The 25,004-nt window shown below is 38.0% G+C and overlaps 3 protein-coding genes across 3 annotated transcripts; all 3 read left to right on the forward strand.

Moving 5' to 3' along the window:
• The first annotated feature begins 1,510 nt into the window (after positions 1 to 1,510).
• Positions 1,511 to 2,449, forward strand: LOC142831947 (olfactory receptor 1496-like). Its single transcript, XM_075942369.1, has one exon. It carries the CDS (start codon positions 1,511 to 1,513, stop codon positions 2,447 to 2,449), a length of 939 nt encoding a protein of 312 aa, XP_075798484.1.
• A 9,339-nt stretch (positions 2,450 to 11,788) lies between these two features.
• On the forward strand, positions 11,789 to 12,724 carry LOC142831948 (olfactory receptor 1468-like). The gene has a single exon (XM_075942370.1). It carries the CDS (start codon positions 11,789 to 11,791, stop codon positions 12,722 to 12,724), a length of 936 nt encoding a protein of 311 aa, XP_075798485.1.
• An 8,700-nt stretch (positions 12,725 to 21,424) lies between these two features.
• Positions 21,425 to 22,372, forward strand: LOC142831949 (olfactory receptor 1468-like). Its single transcript, XM_075942372.1, has one exon. It carries the CDS (start codon positions 21,425 to 21,427, stop codon positions 22,370 to 22,372), a length of 948 nt encoding a protein of 315 aa, XP_075798487.1.
• Positions 22,373 to 25,004: the final 2,632 nt, after the last annotated feature.

The following is a 25,004-nucleotide window of genomic DNA, read 5'->3' on the forward strand; positions in this document are numbered from 1 at the left end:
TAGCTGTGAGCCAGTGATCAGAGTGATTAGTAGTTTGAGATGAGTACAAGATGCTGATGGAACATGATAGGAGGTTTTATTGTGTGTACGGACATAAGAAAAAATTTAATTTAGCACATGGAATTTCATATTTTGGAAATATAAGTAGAACAGACCATGCTGTTGAGGAGATCATGTAACAAGAATATTAATTATATTCTTAAAAGAATATTAAATCAGAAATGATGGAGGCACAAACTTCACTCTGAGTACAGTATTGCTGAAGGAAAGAATGCAGGCACACTTTGAGACCATACTGTAAACATTCGTACAAGTCAGATAGATAAACATCATTTGCGCATGTGATAGGAATTTTGTCCTTAAGAACAAGATGGTCATCTGAAGAATGAATCAGGAAAACAAGGAATGTAATATCACAACAGAATGGCAGTGTTTGTTAAACATATTCAAGAAAATAGTATTGAGACATGTGACTTGGGTTGGAATTGAATTCTGACCTCAGTATTTCAGGAAAAAAAATGATAGTATCCTTTTCTAATACCATTATTGGATGGTTTTAGATGCCTGAATAAGAACAGGATTGAGGATTAAGATGAGAAACTATATGTCATCCTAGATGAGAGGTCAAGGTAAGGAAAAGGAAAAAATGCAATAAAACTAATATTCTGGGTCTTGAATTCCTTTTATTATGAGAAACAAGAGATGTGAAAAACAGGAGATATTGGGAAAGAAAGGAATACATTTTTCTTAGGATGCATTGAGCCTTTGATGGCAGTGATTAAAAAATCATAGATAATGACTAGTCAGCAATGAGTCAGAGACTTCTGTAGGTTAGAGGGGCAGCTGCATCTGACTTTTAATTGGTTTTCTAACACATTAAAATATATTTTTTTAGAGCTCATACAGAATTGTGAGGATTGGGTGTACAAAAAAAAATCCTTCAAGAAAAGTCACAGAAAAGGAAACTAAAGAATGGAGTGAACTACAGTTGTTTAGAATAATCAGACAGGCAGAAAAGAGATATACCAATAAATTTTGCATATTAGAAGTAATTAGGACTGATTAGGCAAAGCTAGGATAGTACAACATGCTAAAGTAACATTTAAAAAAGTCATTCATGGATAAAATGACTAAACATATTTGGATGTAGAGATTTTATTTATTTTGAATAGGGTAAGATTCATTACTGTAGAGTATGGCATATACTATGTGTGTCACAGAAACGTGTCTTTTTGCACTAGGATACAGAAATGTGTTGGGGAGTGTCTGCAGAGTAAAAAGAACAGGGTTAGAATGTCATCATCTATCAAGGACAACTAAACAAGTTAAGGGATTAAGGAAGTTCCATGCCATAGTGAAACAAAGAATAAAAAATTAAAGAATATAAAGGATAAAGAAAAAGTCTTTCTAAATGAGATGAAACAATGGAATTGATTTATGATCTTATACAGGCTCAACTACTAGCAGTTTAAGAAACTGGTAATTTTCTTGAAGTCATTGGAAGTAGATCATGACTGAAAACAACCACACTGGCATATCCCATTTCCTCCTGCTGGGCCTGCCCATCCCCCCAGAACACCAGCACCTGTTCTTTGTCCTGTTCCTGGCCATGTACCTCACTACTGTCATGGGGAACTTCATCATCATCATCCTCATTCTACTGGATTCCCATCTGCACACACCCATGTACTTGTTTCTCAGCAACTTGTCCTTCTCTGACCTCTGCTTCTCTTCTGTCACAATGCCCAAATTGCTGCAGAACATGCTGACCCAGGACCCATCCATCCCCTATGCAGATTGTCTGACACAAATGTACTTTTTAATAGTTTTTGGAGACATGGAGAGCTTCCTTCTTGTGGTCATGGCCTATGACCGCTATGTGGCCATCTGCTTCCCTCTTCATTACACCAGCATCATGAGCCCCAAATTCTGTGCTTGTCTATTGCTGCCACTGTGGACGCTGACAATATTCTTAGCCATGATTCACACCCTGCTTGTGGCTAGATTGTCTTTTTGTGAAAACAGTGTGATTCTCCAGTTTTTCTGTGACCTTTCTGCTTTCCTAAAGCTGGCCTGCTCAAATATTTATGAAAATGAATTGATGATATTTATCAGTAGTGGACTCACTGTTATTATACCATTCTTACTCATTGTGATGTCCTATGCAAGAATTGTATCCTCCATTTTTAAGATGTCTTCTACCCAGGGCATCCACAAGGTCTTCTCCACCTGTGGCTCCCACCTGTCTGTGGTGTCACTATTCTATGGGACAATTATTGGTCTCTACTTATGTCCATCAGCTAATAATTCTACTGTGAAGGAAACTCTCATGGCCATGATGTACACAGTGGTGACTCCCATGCTAAACCCCTTCATCTACAGCCTGAAGAACAGAGACATAAAGGGGGCCCTAAGAAGAGTTATCTCTAGAAAGAAAATCTCTCTATAATGACAGCATTTGGCATTTCTACTTAATTTTATAAAATAAATGTAATGATGTTAATATTTTATGTCAGATCTCATCTTTCATCATGGGAACTACATGAAAGTGCATGCTACGTAACTGTTTAATACGCAAAAGAGAGCCATGTGGTGGTGGCACATGCCTTTAATCCCAACACATGGTAGGCAGAGGCAGGTATATCTCTGTGAGTTCTAGGCCAGCCTGGTCTACAAGTGCTAGTTTCAGGACAGGCTCCAAAGCTACAGAGAAACACTGTCTCAAAAAAAAATACACAAAAGAGAGGTATTTTACTTGAGTAGTTAAAATAGGATTGTCTTTTATATCTGTCTATATCTTCCTTCTTACCTTCCATAAATAAACCCAGAAATAGGTTTGGAAGAAGTATTATCTAATATGACCTTTATTCTTTACATTCTTAAGTTGCTGCAACATTTCATCATTTTTCCCTGATCTCCATGTTCACTGATGTATCAGTAAAAGTAGTTTAAGTAATGAATTCATGGCACTCAATAATGGTGAATTCTCTCCACCATCCAGTTTCCTTTCCCTACAGGTTCTCCCACATTGATTTTAACATATTTTTTCATATATTGATTTTTCTTGGTTAGTCTTGTACCTAAACAAGTTTAGGGAAATTGCTTTGTATAATTGTCATTTGTATAATTTTATCTTAATTTGAAATTGACTAAAAACCAGGAACCGTTCAATTTACTTCTCTAAGATGAAGGAAAGAAGAAAGAAAAATAGAAGCATGTAAAACCTCATGTATATTTCCTAGTTTACTATAAACTTCTGTTAATTTTAGATGGTTTTGTATTAATCTCATGATGCTCTGAAGTAAAGAAAGAAGATTCTGCTCACAGACTGAATAATGTGAATTTCAATGACTTCCCATCTCACACGGAAGGACAATGGTTGTGAGTATATGAGATCATAGACAGATACTCTTTTCTCTGGCTCTATTCAAGAAAATGTTTCAATATTTAGCCCTGCGTGTCCTGGAACTCACTTTGTAAATCAGGTTGGCCTTTAATACACAGAGATCTGCCTGTCTCTGCCTCCTGAGTACTGGGGTTAAAAGGCGTGTGTCCCCACTGCCTGGCCAATTCCACTATTTCGTATCTTTCTTTAATTTAGAAGAATTTTACTTTATTTTTTGTATTATTTATTTTTCACATTCCTTGCCTCACTATGGCATGGAATAACCTTGGTCCATATGTACCCTCCATTGTACTTGGTAGGGGAAGACATACAAACCCACTCCTTTGTACTCTGCTGACTTCCTCTGACATCCATCCTGGAGAAACCTATCTTACCCTAGGGCTCCTCACAACCTGGTAAACATCTCCACTTGATCCTCTGAATAAAGTTCAACAAGAGCATGCACACTTTGAACTCTGTTGCCACAGAGTTTTTTCTTTGTCCTTTATCTTGTTTCTTGAATTATGATATCATCTTCCACCCAGTGAGATACACAACTTCTTGAATTATATCATCTCCCACCCAGTGAGATACACAACAACTTCTCTGTACATATATATTTACCAAAGTGCATGATACATCATAGAATTTTAAATTGTGCCAGTTTTAATGACTATTGTTTTAAGAAATTTTATTATTGGCATTCTCATCTAGTTAAAATAACAACAACTTTGTAATGGGTAAACTCTGGAAGCCTTTTGTCATGGTTTAACAAAATTATCAGAGAAAAGATAGACAATAGACAATATGAAAATTGATTCATTGTCCTCCACATGTGGAAAAAAAGTTTAAAAGAAATAGATGGACAGACATCCCCTGTATGGGTTCAGGACACACCAGTCAGAATAACAAGTAGGCTTCCCAGATGCCAGTAGAAGACTCCCACCACCTCAGCTGAACTCCCAAAGACCCTATCTGCTACCATCCCTTCTCTTTTTACTGTCTTCCCCCACTGTTATGTCCCCATCCTCAATAAAGGTGTACATCCCTTGCTCAGGTGCAGAACACACCAGTCAGAAGAACAAGTAAATTAACTCAGGCAGAGATTCACTGAAGATCAGAGACCAGACTGGCTACCAGAATTCCAATTAGGCTGCCCATCTACAGCTATTCCCCACTCTCTTAGTGTTTCCCCAACACTATCGCTGATCCTCTTTCCCCCTCCTTATCATGGTGAGCAAGACCCAAATCTGATGGAGACACCCTGCTCCATCAAAGACCACAATAGATATCAGAAGTCCAGGCCCGAACTTGCATGAAGACTTCTTGCAGACCCACAGACTACACCTGATGTCAAAACTCCAAGCTACACAGACCAGAAAACCAGAAAGTAAACAGAAATCAAGGAACAAAACACACATTCAACAAAGACAAATTCAGAAATTGGCACCTAGACCAATATTCACACCCAAAATACAAATACCTGGACGCAAGTGTAAGAATACCATCAACAACAACCAGGGTAATACGTCACCACTGGAGAAAAACTATCACACTACAGCAAGCCCTTAAAATTTCAACAGAGATGAAGCACAAGTAAAATACCTTAAATCAACTTTATGAAAATGATGGAGATTCTTAAAAAGAAATGAATAAATCCTTTAAATTGAGAAAAAGAAAAAAGTTAATCATCTCTAAGAGCCCAGTAAAGGTTAGACCAATAAGGATCAAGATATCCTGGAGCAGAAAAATTGTGTTTCATTATTATTATCAGAATTTTATCCAAACAATGATTATCAAGGTCAAGATTAACTGAATGAAGGAATTATAAATGCCATCTGTGGCTTGTGGTCAATGCTAAACTCATAGAACATGGCCTTAGGAAGTGATCTAACATACATGGAGAGGGGTTGAAGTAATGGTGGTAGTCATAGATACAATAAAGCCTTTCATAGAAAGGTAAGAAGATAAACTGGTGAGCAAGCATAGGAGCATGGGCTGCTTTGAAATTCGCTTAAAGAAACATCGAACATATCATATACATGCCATATTCCTGATTTCATATACTGGCACACATAGAGAGTTGACTGACAAAGCTTAAATTTTCCAGATTGCATATCTGCAGGAAGGTTTTTGGAGGTACTCAGTCATGTTGAACTAATATGCAGCCCTTGGAAGCCTTTGCAGCGTGTGTGATTTTCTACAGTCTTACTCTGTTTAAAAACTGTTGGATGAAAGCACCAAATCCTAGCCACGAGACAACTAGGAATCATTCCTACTCTCCCCTCCTCCCACTTTCCTCATCTTCCCCCTACCCCACTCCTTCAGCCACTGCTCAGAACGGGTAAGACTTCCTATGAGGAGTCAACAGAGTCTGACACTTAACTTCGAGGCATGACAAAGGCCCTACCCCTATATTTAGGATGAGCAAGGTATCCTTCCAAAAAGAATGTGCTCCTAGATGCCAATTCAAGTATTAGGGGTAAATCCTGGTCCCACAGCCAGTGGCCCCACAGACTGCCCAAGCCTCACAACTGACCCCCACATTCAGAGGGCCTAATTTGGTCCTGTTCAGGTTCTCCCACTATCAGTCCAGGATCAGTGAGCTCTCACTAGCTCAGATCATTTGTTTCTGTGGTAATCACCATCATGGTCTTGACCCCTTTGCTCTATTATTGCTCCTCCCTCTCTGGACTGGTCTCAGGTAGTTTGGCCCAGTGCTTTGCTGTAGATCTAGTTGCTGGTTGAAGGTTCTATGCTGAAAACTAAGGTAATCATCAATCTGGATTACAGGGAAAGGCCAGTTTAGGCATTGTATTAAAAAATTCTTAATATTTTTTTTATCATATTCACCTTTTGGGGTCTGGGATATGTCAGTCAAGATAGTGATTTCTAATTCCATCCATTTACATGGAAAATTCAAGATGTCATTGTCTTTTAGCACTGAATAGTATTCTAATGTATAAACATGCCACATTTTCTTTATTTATTCTTCAGCTGAGGGGCATCTAGGTTGTTTCCGGGTTCTGGCTATTACAAATAATGCTGCTATGAACGTAGATGAACAAATGCCTTTGTAGTATGATTGAGCATCTTTTGGGTATGCCCAAGAGTGGTATTGCTGGATCCTGAGGTAAGTTGATTCCCAATTTTCTGAGAAACCATTATACTGATTTCCAAAGTGGTTATATACGTTTGCATTCCCACATCCTTTCCAGCATAAGCCATGGTATGTATAATAAGTGGAAACTCGCTATACAGAGAACATTGAGCCTATAGTTCATAATCCTGGAGAAGCTAAGTAATAAGATGAACCCTAAGAAAAATATATATAGATCCCTTGGAAATTGGAGACAAGATCGCCTGACAAAAATTGGGAGCATGGGGGCTAAAGGGAGAAGGGAGGCTGGAAGGGGAAGAGGAGGAGAAGGGAATGGTTGAGGAGAACTTGAGAGAATGGGATAGTTGAGATGGAGGAAGGACAGAGATTAGAGCAAGGAAAGGCATATCTTGACTGAGGGAACCATTATAGGGTTAGCAGAAACCTGGCTCTCGAGAAATTCCCAGGAATCTGCAAGGCTGACTCCAGCTAAGACCCTAAGAAATAGAGAAGAGGGGGTCTGATCATGATTTTTCCTTGTAGTCAGACTGATGATTATCTGAAATATCACCATAAAACCTTCATCCAGCAACTGATGGAAACAGAGACAGAGACCTGCATTAAAGCACTGGACTGAGCTCCCAAAGACCAGCTGAAGAGTGGGAGGAATGAGAATATGAGCAAAGAGGTCAAGACCATGATGGGCTCATCCACTGAGACAGTCGACCTGAGCTAATGGGAGCTCAACAACTATAGCTGGATTGGGAAAGAACAAGCATAGGATGAAAGTTGTCCTTCTGTATGTGGTTGACAGTTGCATGGCTGAGGCAGACTGAGGGGCCACTGGCAGTGGCACCAGGATTTATCACTACTGCATGTACTGGCTTTTTGGGAACCTATTATCTTTGGATGTATACCTTGGACGAGCTAGATATAGTAGGGAGGGCCTTGGACCTTCCACAAAGCAATATGCCTCACCCTCTCTGAAGATTGGATGGGGGTATGGTGGATGGGTATGTGGAGGGAATGGGAGGAGGTGAGAGAGTGGGAACATATGAGCAAGGGAACATAAGACCATGAGGGGTTCACCCACTGAGACAGTTTGTCTGAGCAAATGGGACTTCACCAACTCCAACTAAACTGGAGTGAATGAGCATGGGATCAAACTAGTCCCTCCTAATGTGATTGAGAGTTGGGGCAGACTGAGGGGCCACTGACAGTGGCACTGGGATTTGTCTCTACTGCATGTACTGGCTTTTTGGGATCCTTTTATCTTTGGATGTATACCTTGCTCAGCCTAGATGTAGTAAGGAGGGTCTTGGACTTTCCACGGGGCAGGGTGCCTTGCCCTCTCTTAGGATTGGACAGGGAAGGGTGAGAGGGTGTGTGGAGGAAGTGGGAGGAAGGGAGAGAGTGGGAATTTGGATTGGTACTTTTTAAAGTAATAAAATAATAAAAAATATAATAAAAAGAAAATAGGGAAACAAAAAAGAAAAATTTTAAAAAAAACTGTTGAATGGGCTGAAAAGCCAGATCAGGTAATCAAGGCTATGTTCAAATACAAAAATATAGAAAGTTCTGATGGGTTTGTCTGTAAAGTTTTGCTGGGTTATGCACTTTAAATCATTCACAATCAGAATAAGGCCTGACAATTTTGGGTGGTTATTCAGTCACACTTCTTTACTTTTTCCCAAAGAAAGTAGGATCCAGTCAAGAAGAAACCCTGTTTATTATCTTAACAAGCAATAAATATGCATCTTTCCATGATTTTTATTTGTCTTTTTGGTTTCTGCTATTTGTTTATTGGATTTGTTTGTTGTTGTTGTTGTTGTTGTTGTTGTTTAAATTCTACCTTCCCTAAGTGTAGGAAAGAGTAATTGGTGATGATAATTTGTCTCCACTAGAGATATTGGATGCAAATTGGTCTTAGAAAGGTCCTGAATTATAAGTATGTTTTTAATGAGCTATCCAGGATCTGGACTCCTATGGGATGCATAGCCCCTATGGCCCAGAGATGGCAGCAGAGGGATGTGACTAGGAATGCTGTAGGTATTATGTGATGAGGACAGGGCTATTATTACCTGTGACTGCAAACAACATAAAGGTGAGCAGTGTGGTCAAACAGAAACTTTGACTCTGCCTCAGTAGAGTTGCATAACAACAGCAAAATAAGCTGTTGTCTTGCTATCAGTCCATATGAATTTCCAGTGTGGTGCAGGACAGTTTTTCAGGTATGATAACATTCTTCTTTCTCTGTCTCCCAAGACATCACCACACCGTACAAATATTTGTTTCATGGTCGACACATAACCACCCTTATACTGATGGGTTTATCACTACTCCTCAATATGTAATTTTCTCTCACAATCACACCACTTCAACACAGGCACAGCTCTGTGATATGGAGTTAACTGGTGTAATGCTGAAGGTTTGCTTACTATACTTTCCCTATCAGGTCTTAGAAAACTCTGAAGAATATCCTTCCCAAGATGATGATCAATTTTATCTGCACATGATCACAGATCTGTTTTAGTGGTAACATCTGAGATTGCTCCTAAGGTCAGTCCATCAAGGATTACTTTAATATTATCTGGGTGTTTATGTAAAATATATAATGAAAGCTATTCAACAAGAATATGTGCTGCTACAGAATCCTAAATGATATGCTGTGTTCCAAGTATTAGAAACATATCCCTTGGGATTTTTATGTGTTGCTTGATTGGAGAACTGTGGGTTTCATATCTAAAGAAGATATAAAGTCCATTGGCAATCAGTCATAATAGTTGATGGTGGTTTCTCTGTCTTCTGATTTTTGCACACATCCCCACCCAACACAAAGGCACTGTTCATTTACAGGAGGAGAAGCTGTGTATGGCGACACATGCCTATAATGCCATTTCTAGGAAACAAATTCAGAAATATTGCATGTTTGAGGCTAGTTTTAGTAGATATGGAGAACATCTTTTTAAATGATGCGTGGTATTTTTCCTACAAGGTTCCCTCTATGTAATGCTAATTTACAATGTCTAAGTGTTCAAACTCTGAATTCAACTGTATTGAAAACTGTCAGTCTGTGAAGATACAATCAGTTATTCTGTTTAAGTGAAAGTTGATTAGATCTCTTGACGCTTCAATTTTGTGAACTCTGAGACGTGATAGATCCTTAGCAAGGGTTGTCAAGTATCACACATTAACACTTGTGTGTGTGTGTGTTTGTTTGTTTGTTCATGCCTATCCATGTGATTTAGTACACAGGCTGTCTAGTGTTAGAGGCTTTTAAGGCCAAAATTTGAAGAACTGATTAGAACATTGGAGTCTCTGAGAATAGTGGAAGATACAGACTTGTATCCAGGCAGAATGTGAATTTTTTTCTACAATGAACTATCATTTTCTTATAATTCCTTCTGATTGCATGAAGGTCATCATCTTATGAGGTGTTAGTTACTTTACTCAAAATCTATAGATTAAATGACATTTATAGGGTGTCTTTATAGCAACTAATATTTTTCAAAGATTGACGTTGGGATTAACTTACTTGATACAGAAAATAACCATCAATTACAGTACAGGAATCTGAGGAAAAACTCAAATAAAGATTCCAAACTAATTTTGTACTTCTTTTATATAGTTCATAAAAATTTTAATATATCTTTCTGTTGTACCAATATCAATAACCTTTTGAAGACTAAAGCATTTGGATATGATTGGGAGTTATCAGTATTACTGAGTGATACAAATGACTAACCCTAATACTGTAGAAATACAACTTTAGATTTCTGACACTCATTGTAGAATTTAAAATTTAGAGATAACTGTCAAGTCTTTCAGTTTAAATGGGATTTCTCTACCTTTGAAGTTAAAGAAATTTGTATCAGTTTGAGCACCAGGTGACAAATGTTCACTGCCCAAATTCATGCATCAGGACAGGTACTTGTCATAGTTTGAGATTAGGAATGGTTGTAAACAACAGAATGAAATGAAATCATGAATATTTCCTACATATAGTTTACAATCGATGTGAACATAGATTAAAGTAGTCATCAAAATATTACATGCAGGGGTTATGTATAGCATGCTATGAAACTTGGGTCAAGGTCTTATTTAGTATGGGGAGAGAGGGAAGCTTTAGCTATATATATGGTAAGGAATATCTCTTACATATGAATGAGGATGAACCAGATGAAGAGGAAGGATAGGGAGAGGAAGTAATAGGCATGTAAAAGAGAAACTCTAAAATTGGGAAGTGAAGAGTTTTACCCACAGCATTGATAAAGAAAGAAATCAAGTGTAAATTTGAGACCATGTAGGGATATATCTTTGGTACACATGAGATAATGAAACAGGGTTAGTGTGCCTGACAGGAGATTTGTCCTTATCCTCACAGTCGTAGGGGTAATCTGAAGAATAAATCAGGTGAGAGACGTTGGAATGCCTCTGTTAGAACGACGCAGTGTAAATAAAGCAGGTGGAAGGAGAAGTGAAGCATAAAGAGACATGAAAACATAAATATGAACTGAGTCTGCTTCTGCATTCCGGTTAAGATGAAAGATGATCCTGATATATGGACATGATATCACATAAAAAGACAGATGAAATAGGATGAGGGAAGAAAATGTATAATGTATGACAGCAGTTTGAGGTAAGGAAAAATGGATAAAAATTTATAGATTTCTGACGAAACATGAATTTCTTTCACAGTGCTATAGGATATAAGAGAGGTAGGAATATGAGAAATTCTTTGTAGGACAACAAAATGAAAATGTAAATTTTACTTGTGGCTTTTGAGCTCCTGATGACTGTCATAAGCACAATGGGATGAAGATGATTAACTATCAGTGGAGCAGAAATCTGAATGCTACAGAGGAATGCATGCCTGAGTTTGAAATGGTAATTAAAAGCATTAGAGTATATAAGATTATCCTGGAATTTATGTAAAGTTATGATGATAAAGCTCACCCAAATTCTTCTAGAACATCAACATACAACATAACACAGAGAAAAGTCCAAAGAACCAAAGATACCCAGGATGTACAGACAGCAGAAGAGAGAAGCATTAGTTCATTTCATATTTCAATAGAAATTCATAGAAGTGTCTAGGAAAGGAAAGGAATAGAAACCTGTTAGAGAGAGGTTGATAAAAATTATTACTACTTGTAACAATTACAGACATTTGGAATTTTAGATTATAACTACTACTATAACAGATTCATTGTTAGATAATATGCACCCTACATATATGTTCAATTTTATTTTGAATTTTAAGGAACCCTGAAACATTCTCATTAAGATACTGGAATCGAAAAATGATGAGCAACCAATCTGTCATCTCACAGTTCTTCCTCCTGGGCCTGCCCATCCCCCCAGAGCACCAGCACCTGTTCTATGCCCTGTTCCTGGCCATGTACCTCACCACTGTCCTGGGGAACCTCCTCATCATCATCCTCATTCTACTGGACTCCCATCTCCACATACCTATGTACTTGTTTCTCAGCAACTTGTCCTTCTCTGACCTCTGTTTCTCCTCTGTCACAATGCCCAAATTGCTGCAGAACATGCAGAAGCAGGAACCATCCATCACCTATGTGGGTTGTCTGACACAAATGTACTTTTTCCTGGTTTTTGGAGACATGGAGAGTTTCCTTCTTGTGCTCATGGCCTATGACCGCTATGTGGCCATCTGCTTCCCTCTCCATTACACCAGCATCATGAGCCCCAAACTCTGTGTGTTTCTGATTGTGTTCTGCTGGATACTTACAATGATGTATTCCATGTTGCATACCCTACTGCTATCTAGATTGTCATTCTGCAAAAACAATGTGATCTCCCAATTTTTCTGTGACATAACTGCTCTGCTCAAGTTAGCCTGCTCTGATATTTATATTAACGAATTAATAATATTTGTCATTGGAGGGCTTTTTAGTGTCATTCCATTCTTGCTCATCATTGTGTCCTATGTACAAATTGTCTGCTCCATCCTGAGAGTTTCATCTACTCGAGTTATCCACAAGGTCTTCTCCACCTGTGGCTCCCACCTGTCTGTGGTTTCACTGTTTTATGGACCAGCTATTGGTGTCTACTTCTGTCCATCAGCTAATACCTCCACTATAAACGAGACAGCCATGGCCATGATGTACACAGTGGTGACTCCCATGCTGAATCCCTTCATCTACAGCCTGAGGAACAGAGACATGAAAGAGGCCCTGTTAAGAGTCCTTTGCAAGAAGAAAATCTCCTTGTAATGGTAACACTAAGAATTTTAATTAAATTTATCTAGCAAATATATTGATATTACTATTATAAAATATACCTCTGAAAGGAGACACACATTCACTAACATACTACATAGTATTTCAACTGTAAGTATGAGTTTTTCAAAGTAGTTCAGTTAGGGAATGGAGCTTTTGTGACTCAGTGATGACATCATCTGTCTTTCATGTATGATTCTAGAATCATTAGGTAAGAGCCACTGATTTATTTAATCTTCCCTTTCATACATTCTTGTTACCCCAATGTTTTCTGACTTTATAAAAATGTCTGTGTTGACTACAGTATACTTTTTAAATATGAAAAAATGATACATCATGAAACTATATTGATGCTCAGTAATCTTTTTTGTTTATTTTTTTTGTCTCTCATACAGTACATCCAAACCACAGCTCCCCCTCCCTGCACTCATCCAAGCCCCTTTCACACCCCTCCACTCTCAAATATCCACTTCTTTATTTCCTTTCAGAGAAGACCAGGCCTCCTGGGAACACAGCATAAAAAGATGCAATAAGATTAGGCACAAACCCTCATATCAAGGCTGAGACACAACTCATTAGGAGAAAGAAAGAGTCAGAAACGTACTACTACCACGGTTATGAATCCCATAAGACCCCTAAGCTAATCAACCACAGCATGTATGCAGAGTCCCTCAAGCAGACCCATGCCAACTCCATGATTGCTGGTTCAATCTCTGTGAACCCCTATAAGAGCTACTTAGTGGATTTGTCAGCCATATTTCTCTGATGTCTTCAATCCGCTCTCTCCTATATTCCTTTCTCCCCATCATTTGCAGGGTTCCCCAAGCTTCACCTAAAATTTGTGTGTGGCTTTCTGCATTGCTCCCATCAGCTGCCAGAGGAAGCTTCTCTGATGACAATTGAGATAGATACCAGTCTATTAGTATAGCAGACTACCATTCGGAATAATTTCACTGGGGGTTAGATCTTGCTTGGCTCTATCCTAGGTCTCTGAGCCATTTAACTTCCATTTCCTAGCCATCCAGGCAGATAATGGGCATAAACCTAAAGTTAGACCAGTCTTTGGTTGGTCAATCACATAAGCTCTAAACCACCATTGTCAGAACATAGCTTACAGTCATAAAGCTTGGGTCAAACGCTATGTGGATAGATTGGTGTCCCAATTCCTCCACTGGAAACGTGTTGTGGTTCAAGAAGGCAAGTGGCCAATTCAATACTTAAGGACACTCCATTATGTAAATATACCATATTTTTTACCCATCCTTCATTTTAGAGATATCTAGGTTGTTTCCAGTTTCTGGCTATTGTGAATAAAGCCACTATAGATATACTTGAGCAAGTATCCTTGTGATAGGATACAATGCCTTTTGAGTATATGCGTAAGAGAGGTATATCTGGGTCTAGAGGTAGATGAAGTCAAAATTTTATGAAGAACAGAAATATTGATGTTCAAAGTGGCTATATAAGTTTGTACACCCTTCATCAATAGATGAGTATTCCTCTTGCTCCAAATCCTAACCAATATAAACTGTTACTTGTGTTAATGATCTTAGCCATCCTGAGATGAATAATATGGGATCTCAAAGTAGTTTAGATTTGAATTTCCTTAGCTGATGAGTGATGAACAGACGCTTAAAAGAAATCCCACAATAGCCCAGAATTGAGAAATAGATACTTATTTAGGGGTAAACTCACAAATCAGAATTCTCTGCTTGAACAGTGGACAGAAATCAAATCCAGCAATCCAACAATCTAAACGAGCAGCTTGCAAAACGGAGGAAAGGGGCTAACGCAGGCTCTGCATGGGCAAATATGGTCTAAAGGCCAAGCCCCAGTAGGCGGGTAACCACTAGCTGTAAGACTTATTACAGCACTTCCCCTTTTGTTTAAATAAGAGAGTTCTAAGCCTAATAAAAATTATATACAATAAGAACAAATATATTGAATAATTATCCTATCCTAACTAATTTAATACTTGTAAGATAAATAACTTGGCCAAGTCATGAAAGAAAAGTAACTACAATTATCTAGTCTTCAACCCCATCAAAGATTGGAGAAGGGAAATAATATTACTTAACTAAGCAGGAAGTACAATCAAGCAACTTCCAAAACAAGCAACAAATGACAGAGACAACTGGCTCCCTGAGCAATCACCCAAAGTCTCATTTGCAACGTTGAATCAACCAACTTTGGCTAAGGCCTAGAATAACTGACAGACTATTTTCAAAGGCAAGCAATTTTTCAAAACTGTCTTACCCTGTCTTGGCAAGATTTGACAGTCTGGCTTATTCATTTCTGGATACTATGTATCTTGTCAGTGGTTGAGGCATGGGCATTTCTTTCCCCAAAGGCCAGTTTTTGCCAAGAAGAAAACAAGCTCCATGTGGAGTATCTTTGGTGCTCAACATTCTCTCTGGAAAAGATCAGTGCTGCCAGGAGCAATTGTGTCTCACTTCAACAGAAACCTAAGTTATTTAAATGTCATTTTCTACAGTACTTTGAAGTAGTTAAAGATTAACTATCTACACAGAATATAATCTCTATGTATCTTAAGAACCTGATTAGTCTAACTATATGTATGACAAACATAAATGAATATTGATCTATAATCCTTAATACCTATATAAATTAAAAACAAAGACTTCATATTAGAATATTATATAATAAACAATTGTGTAACAAATGAGGACAATGACTTCAAAATGTAAACAACGTTTAAGTATTTTATCAGAGGTAGAAATGTACAATGCAATATGGTAAATATATATCAATATACAAAAATGTTTTAGGCAGAGGTAGAAGCATGCATGCATATAATATTCAATATAATTTAACTTTGTATCAATATACAAGAATCTATACCAATGCAATTGCCTATAATTAATAACTCATAGGTATTAACTCTATTACTCACTATTATTAGTATGAGTAAGCTCATACTAATCTATTATCCCATCCAATTTCACCCACATTTTTTTCAAAGATATCCCTAAGCCTATAAAATTTCCCCCAACCCCCAACCCTATATCAGTTAATTATAATTGACCCCTAAATGATATCCCTAACCCTGAGGGCAAACTTTGTTTGGAGAGGGGATATCATCTTCTAGAATTACTTCCAGAATAGGGGCGACGTTTTTTTCTATGGGATGAATCAAAGACCTCAACAAAGCCATCCACGCTGAACCTTATAGAAGAGAAAGTGGGAAGTACACGTGAACATATTGTCACAGCAGACCACTTCCTAAATATAACTTTAGTAGCACAGACACTGAGAGAAACAATTAATAAATGGGACCTCCTGAAACTGAAAAGCTTCTGTAAAGCAAAGGACATGCTCAACAAGACAAAATGAGAGCCTACAGAATTGGAAAAGATCTTCACTAACCCCACATGAGACAGAGGTTTGATCTCCAAAATATACCAAGAACTCAAAAAATTGGTCATCAAAAGAACAAATAATCCAATTTTTAAAAAGGGAGTACAAACCTAAACAGAGAACTCTTAACAGAGGAATCTAAAATGGCCGAAAGACACTTAAGGAAATGTTCAACATCCTTAGTCATCAGAGAAATGCAAATCAAAACAACTCTGAGATTCCATCTTACACCTGTAAGAATGGCCAAGATCAAAAATACTGATAACAACTTATGCTGGAGAGGTTGTGGGAAAAAGGGAACACTTCTGCATTGCTGTTTGGAATGCAAGCTTGTACAGCCCCTTTGGATATCAGTGTGGCGATTTCTCAGAAAACTAGGAAACAACCTTCCTCAGGACCCAGTAGTACCACTTCTGGGTATATATCCAAAGGATGCTCAATCCATGCCACAAGGACATGTGCTCAACTATGTTCATAGCAGCATTGTTTGTCAACAACCTAAATGCCCTCAGTCAAAGAATGGATAAGGAAAATGTGGTACATTTACACAATGAGTACTACACAGCAGAAAAAAATAAAGACATCTTAAATTTTGCAGGAAAATTGATGGAACTAGAAAACATCATTTTCAGTGAGGTAACCCAGACACAGAAAGAAAATTATTACATGTACTTACTCATAAGTGGTTTTTAAGCATAAAGCAAAGAAAACCAGCCTACAAATCACAATCCCAGAGAACTTAGACAACAATGAGGATACTAAGAGAGACATACATAGATCTAATCTACATGGGAAATAGAAAAAGACAAGATCTCCTGAGTAAATTGGAAGCATGGGGATCTTGAAGAAGGCTTGAAGGGGAAGGGAGAGGCAGGGAGGGAAACAGAGAAAAATGTAGAGCTCAATAAAAATCAATAAAGAAAGACATGATGGTCTAAAAAAGAATTTCACAGCCAATAGTTAGTCAGAAGAAAGAATACGTGGGGCTGGCAGGTAGAGAGAATAAATAGAAGGAGAAATATGGGAGGAGCAGGAAGCTAGACCTAGGAAAGTGGGAGGAAGAAGAGGGCTTTTGGGTCCAGTCACCCAGCTACACAGCCAGACACAAAGTAAGAAGGAAAGAAAATGTGTACAGGAATAGAAAAGGAAAAAGCCCTGAAGCAAAAGGTAGATATAATAATTTAGGTTAAGATAAGATGACATAAACAAGGCAAGCTAAGCCTGAGCATTCATAATTAAGAATAAGCCTCCATGTGTGATTTATTTGGGAGCTGAGTGACTGGACTCAAAAAGAGTAAAGAAAGAAAAAAAAAACAACACCATATTCCTGCCCTTTTCCTTGGCACACTGGAATGCTGGCTGATGAATTCCCAGAATATTGTGCATATTTATTCAAATCCTTTTGCTTTTAGTCATTCATGTTGAGTTGGAATGCTGTATTTGGAAGCTATCATAGTGTGTGTGATTTTCTACAGTTTCATCCCTCTGAAAACTGCTGTAGGATGAGCTGGGAAGATGGCACTGCCATTAAAGGTGAGGATAACAGCCAAAACTTTCAAAATTATCCATGGCATCTTGCATAAATTTGTTTTGTGAAAGACTAAGTCATTAGCAATGCAAATAATGTCTGATAACTTAGGGGGGTCTTCTAGTCAACTACTTCACTTCTCCACTTAATAATATAGACTCCAGTCAAGCAGAAGCCTGCTCATTACTTGAACAGGCAATGAGTATGTATCTTTCCTCTTTTTTAGTTTTCTTGGGACTGAATATGTAAATGGCTTCCCATCACATTGAAACTATATTAATTACAACAGTGTCTCACCAATAGTTCGGGCATATTTCTAGCTAGCTCTAACATCTTAAATTAAAACATTGATATTAATCTGTGCATCGCCATGAGGCTGTGGCTTGCCAGTAATTTCCTGGTATCTTTCTCCTTCAGTAGTTATATGTCATCTGCCTGACTCTGCCTGCATTCAGTTTAGTTTTCCTGCCAACTTATATTGTGTCCTGTCATAGGCCAAAATAGTTTCTTTATTAAACAATTATAATAAGACATATTCATAATACAGAGGGGGAAACCCGCATCACACATATGTTTATTTATTTTGTTTGTTGTTGTTCTTTAAATTCTGCCTTCCCCTTAGTGTAGGAAGGAGTGATCAATGACTATAATTGGTCACCACTAGAGATCTCTGAGGTAAATTTGTCCTAGAGAGGAAGTGGATAATTACTGTCTTTAATGAGTTATACAGTATCTGGTCTCCTAAGGGGTGCAGGGTCCTTAAGGCCCAGGGATGGTCACAGAGGGATGTGAGGAGGGATGAACAGATAGGTTATGAGTAGAGCAGCCTCTAGTTCCTGTGTTTGCAAATAAAATAGAGGTGAGCAGGATCCTAATCCTGAAACTATCACTCAGCCTCAGCAGAGCTGAGTACATTCAGAAAGATAAACTGTTGTCTTGTTGCCAATCCACATGAATTTTGAGTGCCATGCAGGACAGTTTTCAAGGTATAGTAGCATTCTTTTTTCCACTGTCTTCCAAGAATTTATTACACTGTGAATGTTTCATGATCATAACAGCTTTTGTATTGATGGCTTCATTACAATTACTCATTATGTAATGTTCTCTCAATACCATAACATTTCAGTCCAAGAATAGCACTGTGAGATGGAGTTCACTGTTCTAGTGCTGAATGCTTTACTATAGTTTCCACTGTAGGGTCTTAGCAAACTCTAAACAGTGTCATACCCAAGATGATGATCCATTTTATCTGTAAAAGTTCACAAATCTCTGCTTTAATGGTTACATCTGTGTTTGTTCCTAAGTGCAGTCCATCAAGGAAGATATAATATATAGAGGTGCTCACATAAAAGGATATCTCTATAACGAAAACCAGTTCTTCTACATAGTTCTAAATAATATTCAGGTGAACCAACTATTAGAAATATATCCTTTGTTATTTCTAGGTGCTGTTTAATTTGAGAATGGTTGGATTAGCATCTAAATAATATATGTACTCCCTTAGCCCATCATTGGTAACAGCTGATGATGATTTCTCTGGATTGTGATCTGTGTACACATGCCTCCACAACACAAAGGTACTATCCACTTCTAGGTAAAGCAGGAATGGGTTGGTGGTACATACCTGTAATCCTAGTGTTTAAGAAAAATCAGGGGTACTGCATGTTTGAGACAAGTCGTGTGTGTGTGTGTGTGTGTGTGTGTGTGTGTGTGTGTGTGTGTGAGCGCGCGCGCATGCATGAGATTTAGAATACTGACTGAATAGATTAACGACTGAGAAGGTGGACATTTGAAAACTGTCTAGAATATTGGGGACTCTGAGAAGAGTAGAGGTTATAGACTTCTATCTAAGGTAAAAATGAAAAAAAATTTTCTGTAGTGTATTTTTCTCTTGCCCTAATAATTTCATCTGACTAAATGAAGCTCATGTTATGAAGTGTTAGTTTTTTACACAAAATCTGCAAATTTTAATGACATTCATAGAATATATTATTACCATCTATAATATTTCCAAAATTGGTATTGGGCTCAACACACTTGATTTGTAAAACAACCATCGCAAAGAGGATATTCAGTTGAGGAATAACTTAGGTGAAGTTTTCAAAGTAATTTTATTCCTTCTTTTTTATAATTTATAAATTTTATTCATCTTCTTTGTTTTCTGTACCAAAATTAATGGCATTTTGTGAATTAGAGGATACATATATGACTTGGAGTTATCAGTATTATGGAAGCATAGTACAAACAATTAGTCCTAACACTGCACATATACTACATTAAATCTCTGATGCTCATTATAGCATGTAAAATTTAATGCTAATTAGTCAATTTTTCCATTGAAATGGGGAATTTTCTACCATATAGGTTGACGAAATATATATATATCAGTTTTTAGCACCAGGCAAAAATTTTCACTAGAAAAGTCATACATCATGACAGGTACTGACCCTAGTTAGAGATTGTGAAAGATTTTAAATGACCAAACAGAATGAAGCCACATAAGACCTCTAGTGCATGTAGATTACAATTGATGTGAAGGTAGCTTAAAGCAGAAATTAAGACAATAAGAGCATTGAATACATATAGAATGCTGTGGTACATAGATGAGTGTCCTACTTAGTATGTGGAGATGGTAAATTTAGCTGTGTATGTGATAACTAATACTCTTTACATATGAATGTGGATGAACAAAATGAAAAGGGAGAAAATGGAAGGAAGTGATAATATACTAGATGAGCAACTCTAAAAAGAGGAAGGGAAAAAATTTAACCCCAGCATCGATGAAAAGAGGAATTCAAGTGTCACTGTGAGGCCCTAGGGGGATATACAACTGGCATATGTGAGACAATTAAACAATGTTTCTGTCCCTGATAGGAACTTTTTATTCTTCCTTAGAGCAACAGTGGTAATGAGAAGAATAAATCAGACAAGAGTTGATGGAACTCCAATATTAAATGTGTAAATGAAGCATGTTGAAGGAGAACAGAAAGGTCAAGAGACATAAGAATATTGACATGATTTGAAATTACTTCTGTGTTCCAGTAAAGACAAGATGTGACTCTAATATATGAATATAATCTCAGAGAAAGGAATGGATAAAATAGCAGGAGAATGAAGGGGAGACTCTGTATAATGTGTGACAGTCATTCAAGGTAAGAAAAAAAATAAATGGATCAAATTTAGAAATTTCTGATGCAAACTGGAATTTCTTTTACAATCCAATGAGAGACTGGAGAGGGAGGAGAATGGGAAATGTTTTGGAAGACAAGAGAGCAAAACCATGAATTTTTCTTGTAGCTTTTGCTCTCCTGATGCCTGTCACACATGGAGTGGAAAGATTGTTAGTAAATAGTGAAGCAGACATCTGTACATTACAGAGACGTACACATCTGAGTTTGAAATGATAATCTAAGGCACTGGAGTATAAATGTTTTACTTGAAACTTATATAAAATTATAACAAAGTTTATCAGATTTTTCAATAACATCAATATACAAAACAGCATATAGTAAATTACAAATAAACAACTGTTGAACAGGTAGCAGGAGAGAGTAACATTAGTACATCTGACTCTCAATACAAAATGCATAAATTTCTATTGGAAAAGATGAGGAATGGAAAGGTTGAGAAAAATTCCTTGATGTTTATCATGATTACAGACATTTGGAGTTTGAGGATAAGTCACTATAATCATTGTCATATCTGTTTTTGTAGAAATATATCCATAATATGTGTTCACTGTTTTTTAAATTTAAAAGTGTCCTAATATTTTATCCTTAGGATAGTGGATGATAAGAATGATAATGAAAAACCAAACTGTCATCTCTTCTTTCATCCTCCGGGGCCTGCCCGTACCCCCAGAATATCAGCATCTGTTCTATGTCCTGTTCCTGGCCATGTACCTCACCACCGTCCTGGGGAACCTCATCATCATCATCCTCATTCTATTGGACTCACATCTCCACACACCCATGTACTTCTTTCTCAGTAATTTGTCCTTCTCTGACCTCTGCTTTTCCTCTGTCACAATGCCAAAGTTGCTGCAGAACATGCAGAGCCAGGACCCATCCATCTCCTATGTCGGTTGTCTGACACAAACATATTTTTTCATGTTTTTTGCAAACATGGAAAACTTTCTCCTTGTCATCATGGCCTATGACCGCTATGTGGCCATCTGCTTCCCCCTTCATTACACCAGCATCATGAGCCCCAAGCTCTGTGTGAGTCTGGTGGTGCTGTCCTGGGTGATCACCATGCTGCATTCCATGTTGCACACATTACTCCTGGCTAGAGTGTCATTCTGTGAGGACAATGAGATCCCCCACTTTTTCTGTGACATATCTGCTCTGCTCAATTTGGCCTGCTCTGATATTTTTATTAATGAACTAATGATATTTATTTTGGCAGGGCATGTTATTGTCATCCCATTCTTACTGATAATTGTGTCCTATATACAAATTGTCTGTTCTATCCTAAGAATTTCATCTACTCATGTAATCTACAAGGTCTTCTCCACCTGTGGCTCCCACCTGTCTGTGGTCTCACTGTTCTATGGGACAGTCATTGGTGTCTACTTATGTCCATCAACTAATAATTCTACTGTGAAAGAGACTGTGATAGCCTTGATGTACACAGCGGTGACTCCCATGCTGAACCCCTTCATCTACAGCCTGAGGAACAGAGATATGAAAAAGGCCCTGATAAGTGTTCTTTGCAAGAAGAAAATCTCTTCATAATGGCAATACTGGGACTTTTACTTAATTTCATCTAGAAAATATATTATATTGATACTAATATTACAAAATGTATCCCTACAACTGAACCCACATCGTAGACCATACTCCATAATAATTTTATTTGCAAAAGGGAGTTTTGCAAAGTAGTTCAGTTAGGAAAGTGGATCTTTGTTACTCACTGATATTATCCACTGTCTTCCGAGTGTGATTCTAGAAAGCATTAGATAAGAGTCACTGTTATATCAATATTTCATCCCTTAGATTCCTTTTTTAATTGAAAACAGATTTTTCTCTGCACTCTCCCTAATGTTTAGCTGTGGGTCTCTGCATCTATTTTTATCAGTTGTTTGATGGAGTCTAACCGACACCTTAGGCATCATTTTATTTATATTTTTCTGACCTGCGTGGTTCTCTGATAGGTCTTCAGGCCATTTGGCTTCTGGTGTTCCTTCCTCCTGAATGTCAAAGGTATGTTTCCTCTCATAACATGGGTCTTAAACTGGACCACTTACTGGTTAGTCACTCCCATTTATTCTGTGTCAATTTACCATGGCACATCTTGTTGGCAGGAAAAATTATAGGTGAAAATTTTTGCAGCTAGGTTAGTGTCTGAATCCTGCTACTATAAGTCTTAGGAGAAGGCTGGTTCAGACTCCATATTCATATCCTCTATTATTAGGAATCTTAGCTAGCATCACCCTAATTGATGATTGAGGAGTTCCCATTGCACTGTGTTTCTACCATGCCACTGAAGTGTCCCTAGTCCAATTGTTGCTCCCAGTACTCTCTCCCTCCATAGTCCTCCCACCTTTTGCCATCCCTACCTGTACTCAATTCATCCTCAATATCTATTATATTTCCCTTTTCAAGGGATATTCATGAATTTGCTTTTGAAACATCACTGTCACTTGGCTTCCCTGAATCTGTGGATTTTACCATAAGATCAGAGTATAGGCTAAACTACTAGCTAGCCTTAGAAGCCAGGCAGTGATGGCATGCACCTTTAATCCCAGAACTCTGGAGGTAGAGGCAGATGGATCTTTGTGAGTTAAAGGCTACCCTGAGCTTCACTTGACTGATCCAGTCTCAAAAAGAAACAGTGCCAGGTGACTCACACCTTTGATCCCAATACTTAGGAGTCACATGCTTTTAATCCCAGCACTAAGGAGGTGGAGACAGGAAGGGATATGGCTAGGCAGAGTGTTGGAGAAAGAGGGCCGCTTGTTTGTCCCAGCAGCCCAAAACCAAAATAATCACACAAAAGACAAATTAATTAAATCATGGATTGGCCCATTAGCTCTAGATTCTTATTGTCTAACTCTTACATATTAATTTAAGCCATTTCTATTAATCTGTATATCGCCATGTGTCTGACTCTGGTGGCTCCATGGCTTTTCTCTGACTCTGCCTCCTTTCTCCTAGCATTCTGTTTTGTTTTCCCTGCCTAACTCTGCTTCCCTAGTGTTCTGCTATAGGCCCAAATCAGTTTCTTTATTAACCAATGATATTCACAGCACACATCCCACATCACCTCCCCTTCTCTGTTTAAAAAAAAAGGAAGGTTTGAACTCTAAACCCTGCCTGGCCCATTTCTATTAATGTATGTAGCAAAGAGGTGCGCTTACCGGGAAGATTCTAGCCTACGTCCATCCTGGGTCAGAGCTTCATAATGTTTGCTCCAGAGAGGAGAGTTATTGAGTCTGAGCTCACTTCCTCTTCCTCCCAGCATTTTGTTCAGTTTACTCCACCCACCTATGTTCTAACCTATCAGGGCAAGGCAGTTTCCTTATTTAACCAATGACCTTCCTCCATCAATGACTAACAGGTCTATTTAGATTGTTCACCTGGTCCTGGTTTAACTTTGGTTTATGGTACTTATCTAAAAAAAGTGTCCATTTCTTTTACATTTTCCAATTTTGTGGCTACAGGCTTTTGTAGTAAGATCTAATGATTCTCTAAATTTCCTCTGTGTCTGTGGTTATATCCCCCTTTTCATTTCTGATCTTATTAATTTGCATATTCTCTCTCGGCCGTTTGATTGGTTTGGATAGGGGTTTATCAATCTTCTTGATTTTCTCCAAGAACCAGCTTTCTGTTTCATTGATTCTTTGGATTGTTTTCTGTGTTTCCATTTTGTTGATTTCAGCCCTCCGTTTGATTATTTCCAGTCTTCTACTCCTCCTAGGTGAGTCTGCTTCTTCTTTTTCTAGAGCTTTCAGTTGGGCTGTTAAGTCTCCAATGTGTGCTTTCTCTGTTTTCTTTAAGTGGGCACTTAGTGCTATGAACTTTCCTCTTAGCACTGCTTTCATAGTGTCCCATAGGTTTGAGTATATTGTGTCTTTATTTTCATTGAATTCAAGGAAGACTTTATTTTCTTTCTTTATTTCTTCCTTGATCCAGGTATGGTCCAGTAGTTGACTGTTCAGTTTTCATGAGTGGCTAAAATCAAAAACACCAATGATAGCCTTTGTTGGAGAGGTTGTGGAGTAAGGGGTACACTCATCCATTGCTGGTGGGAATGCAAACGTGTGCAACCACTTGGAAATTAGTGTGGTGGTTTCTCAGGAAATGCGGGATCAACCTACCCCAGGACCCAGCAATACCACTCTTGGGAACATACCCAAGAGATGCC

Source organism: Microtus pennsylvanicus, chromosome 11, assembly GCF_037038515.1.
Source record: "Microtus pennsylvanicus isolate mMicPen1 chromosome 11, mMicPen1.hap1, whole genome shotgun sequence".
Lineage (NCBI taxonomy): Eukaryota > Metazoa > Chordata > Mammalia > Rodentia > Cricetidae > Microtus > Microtus pennsylvanicus.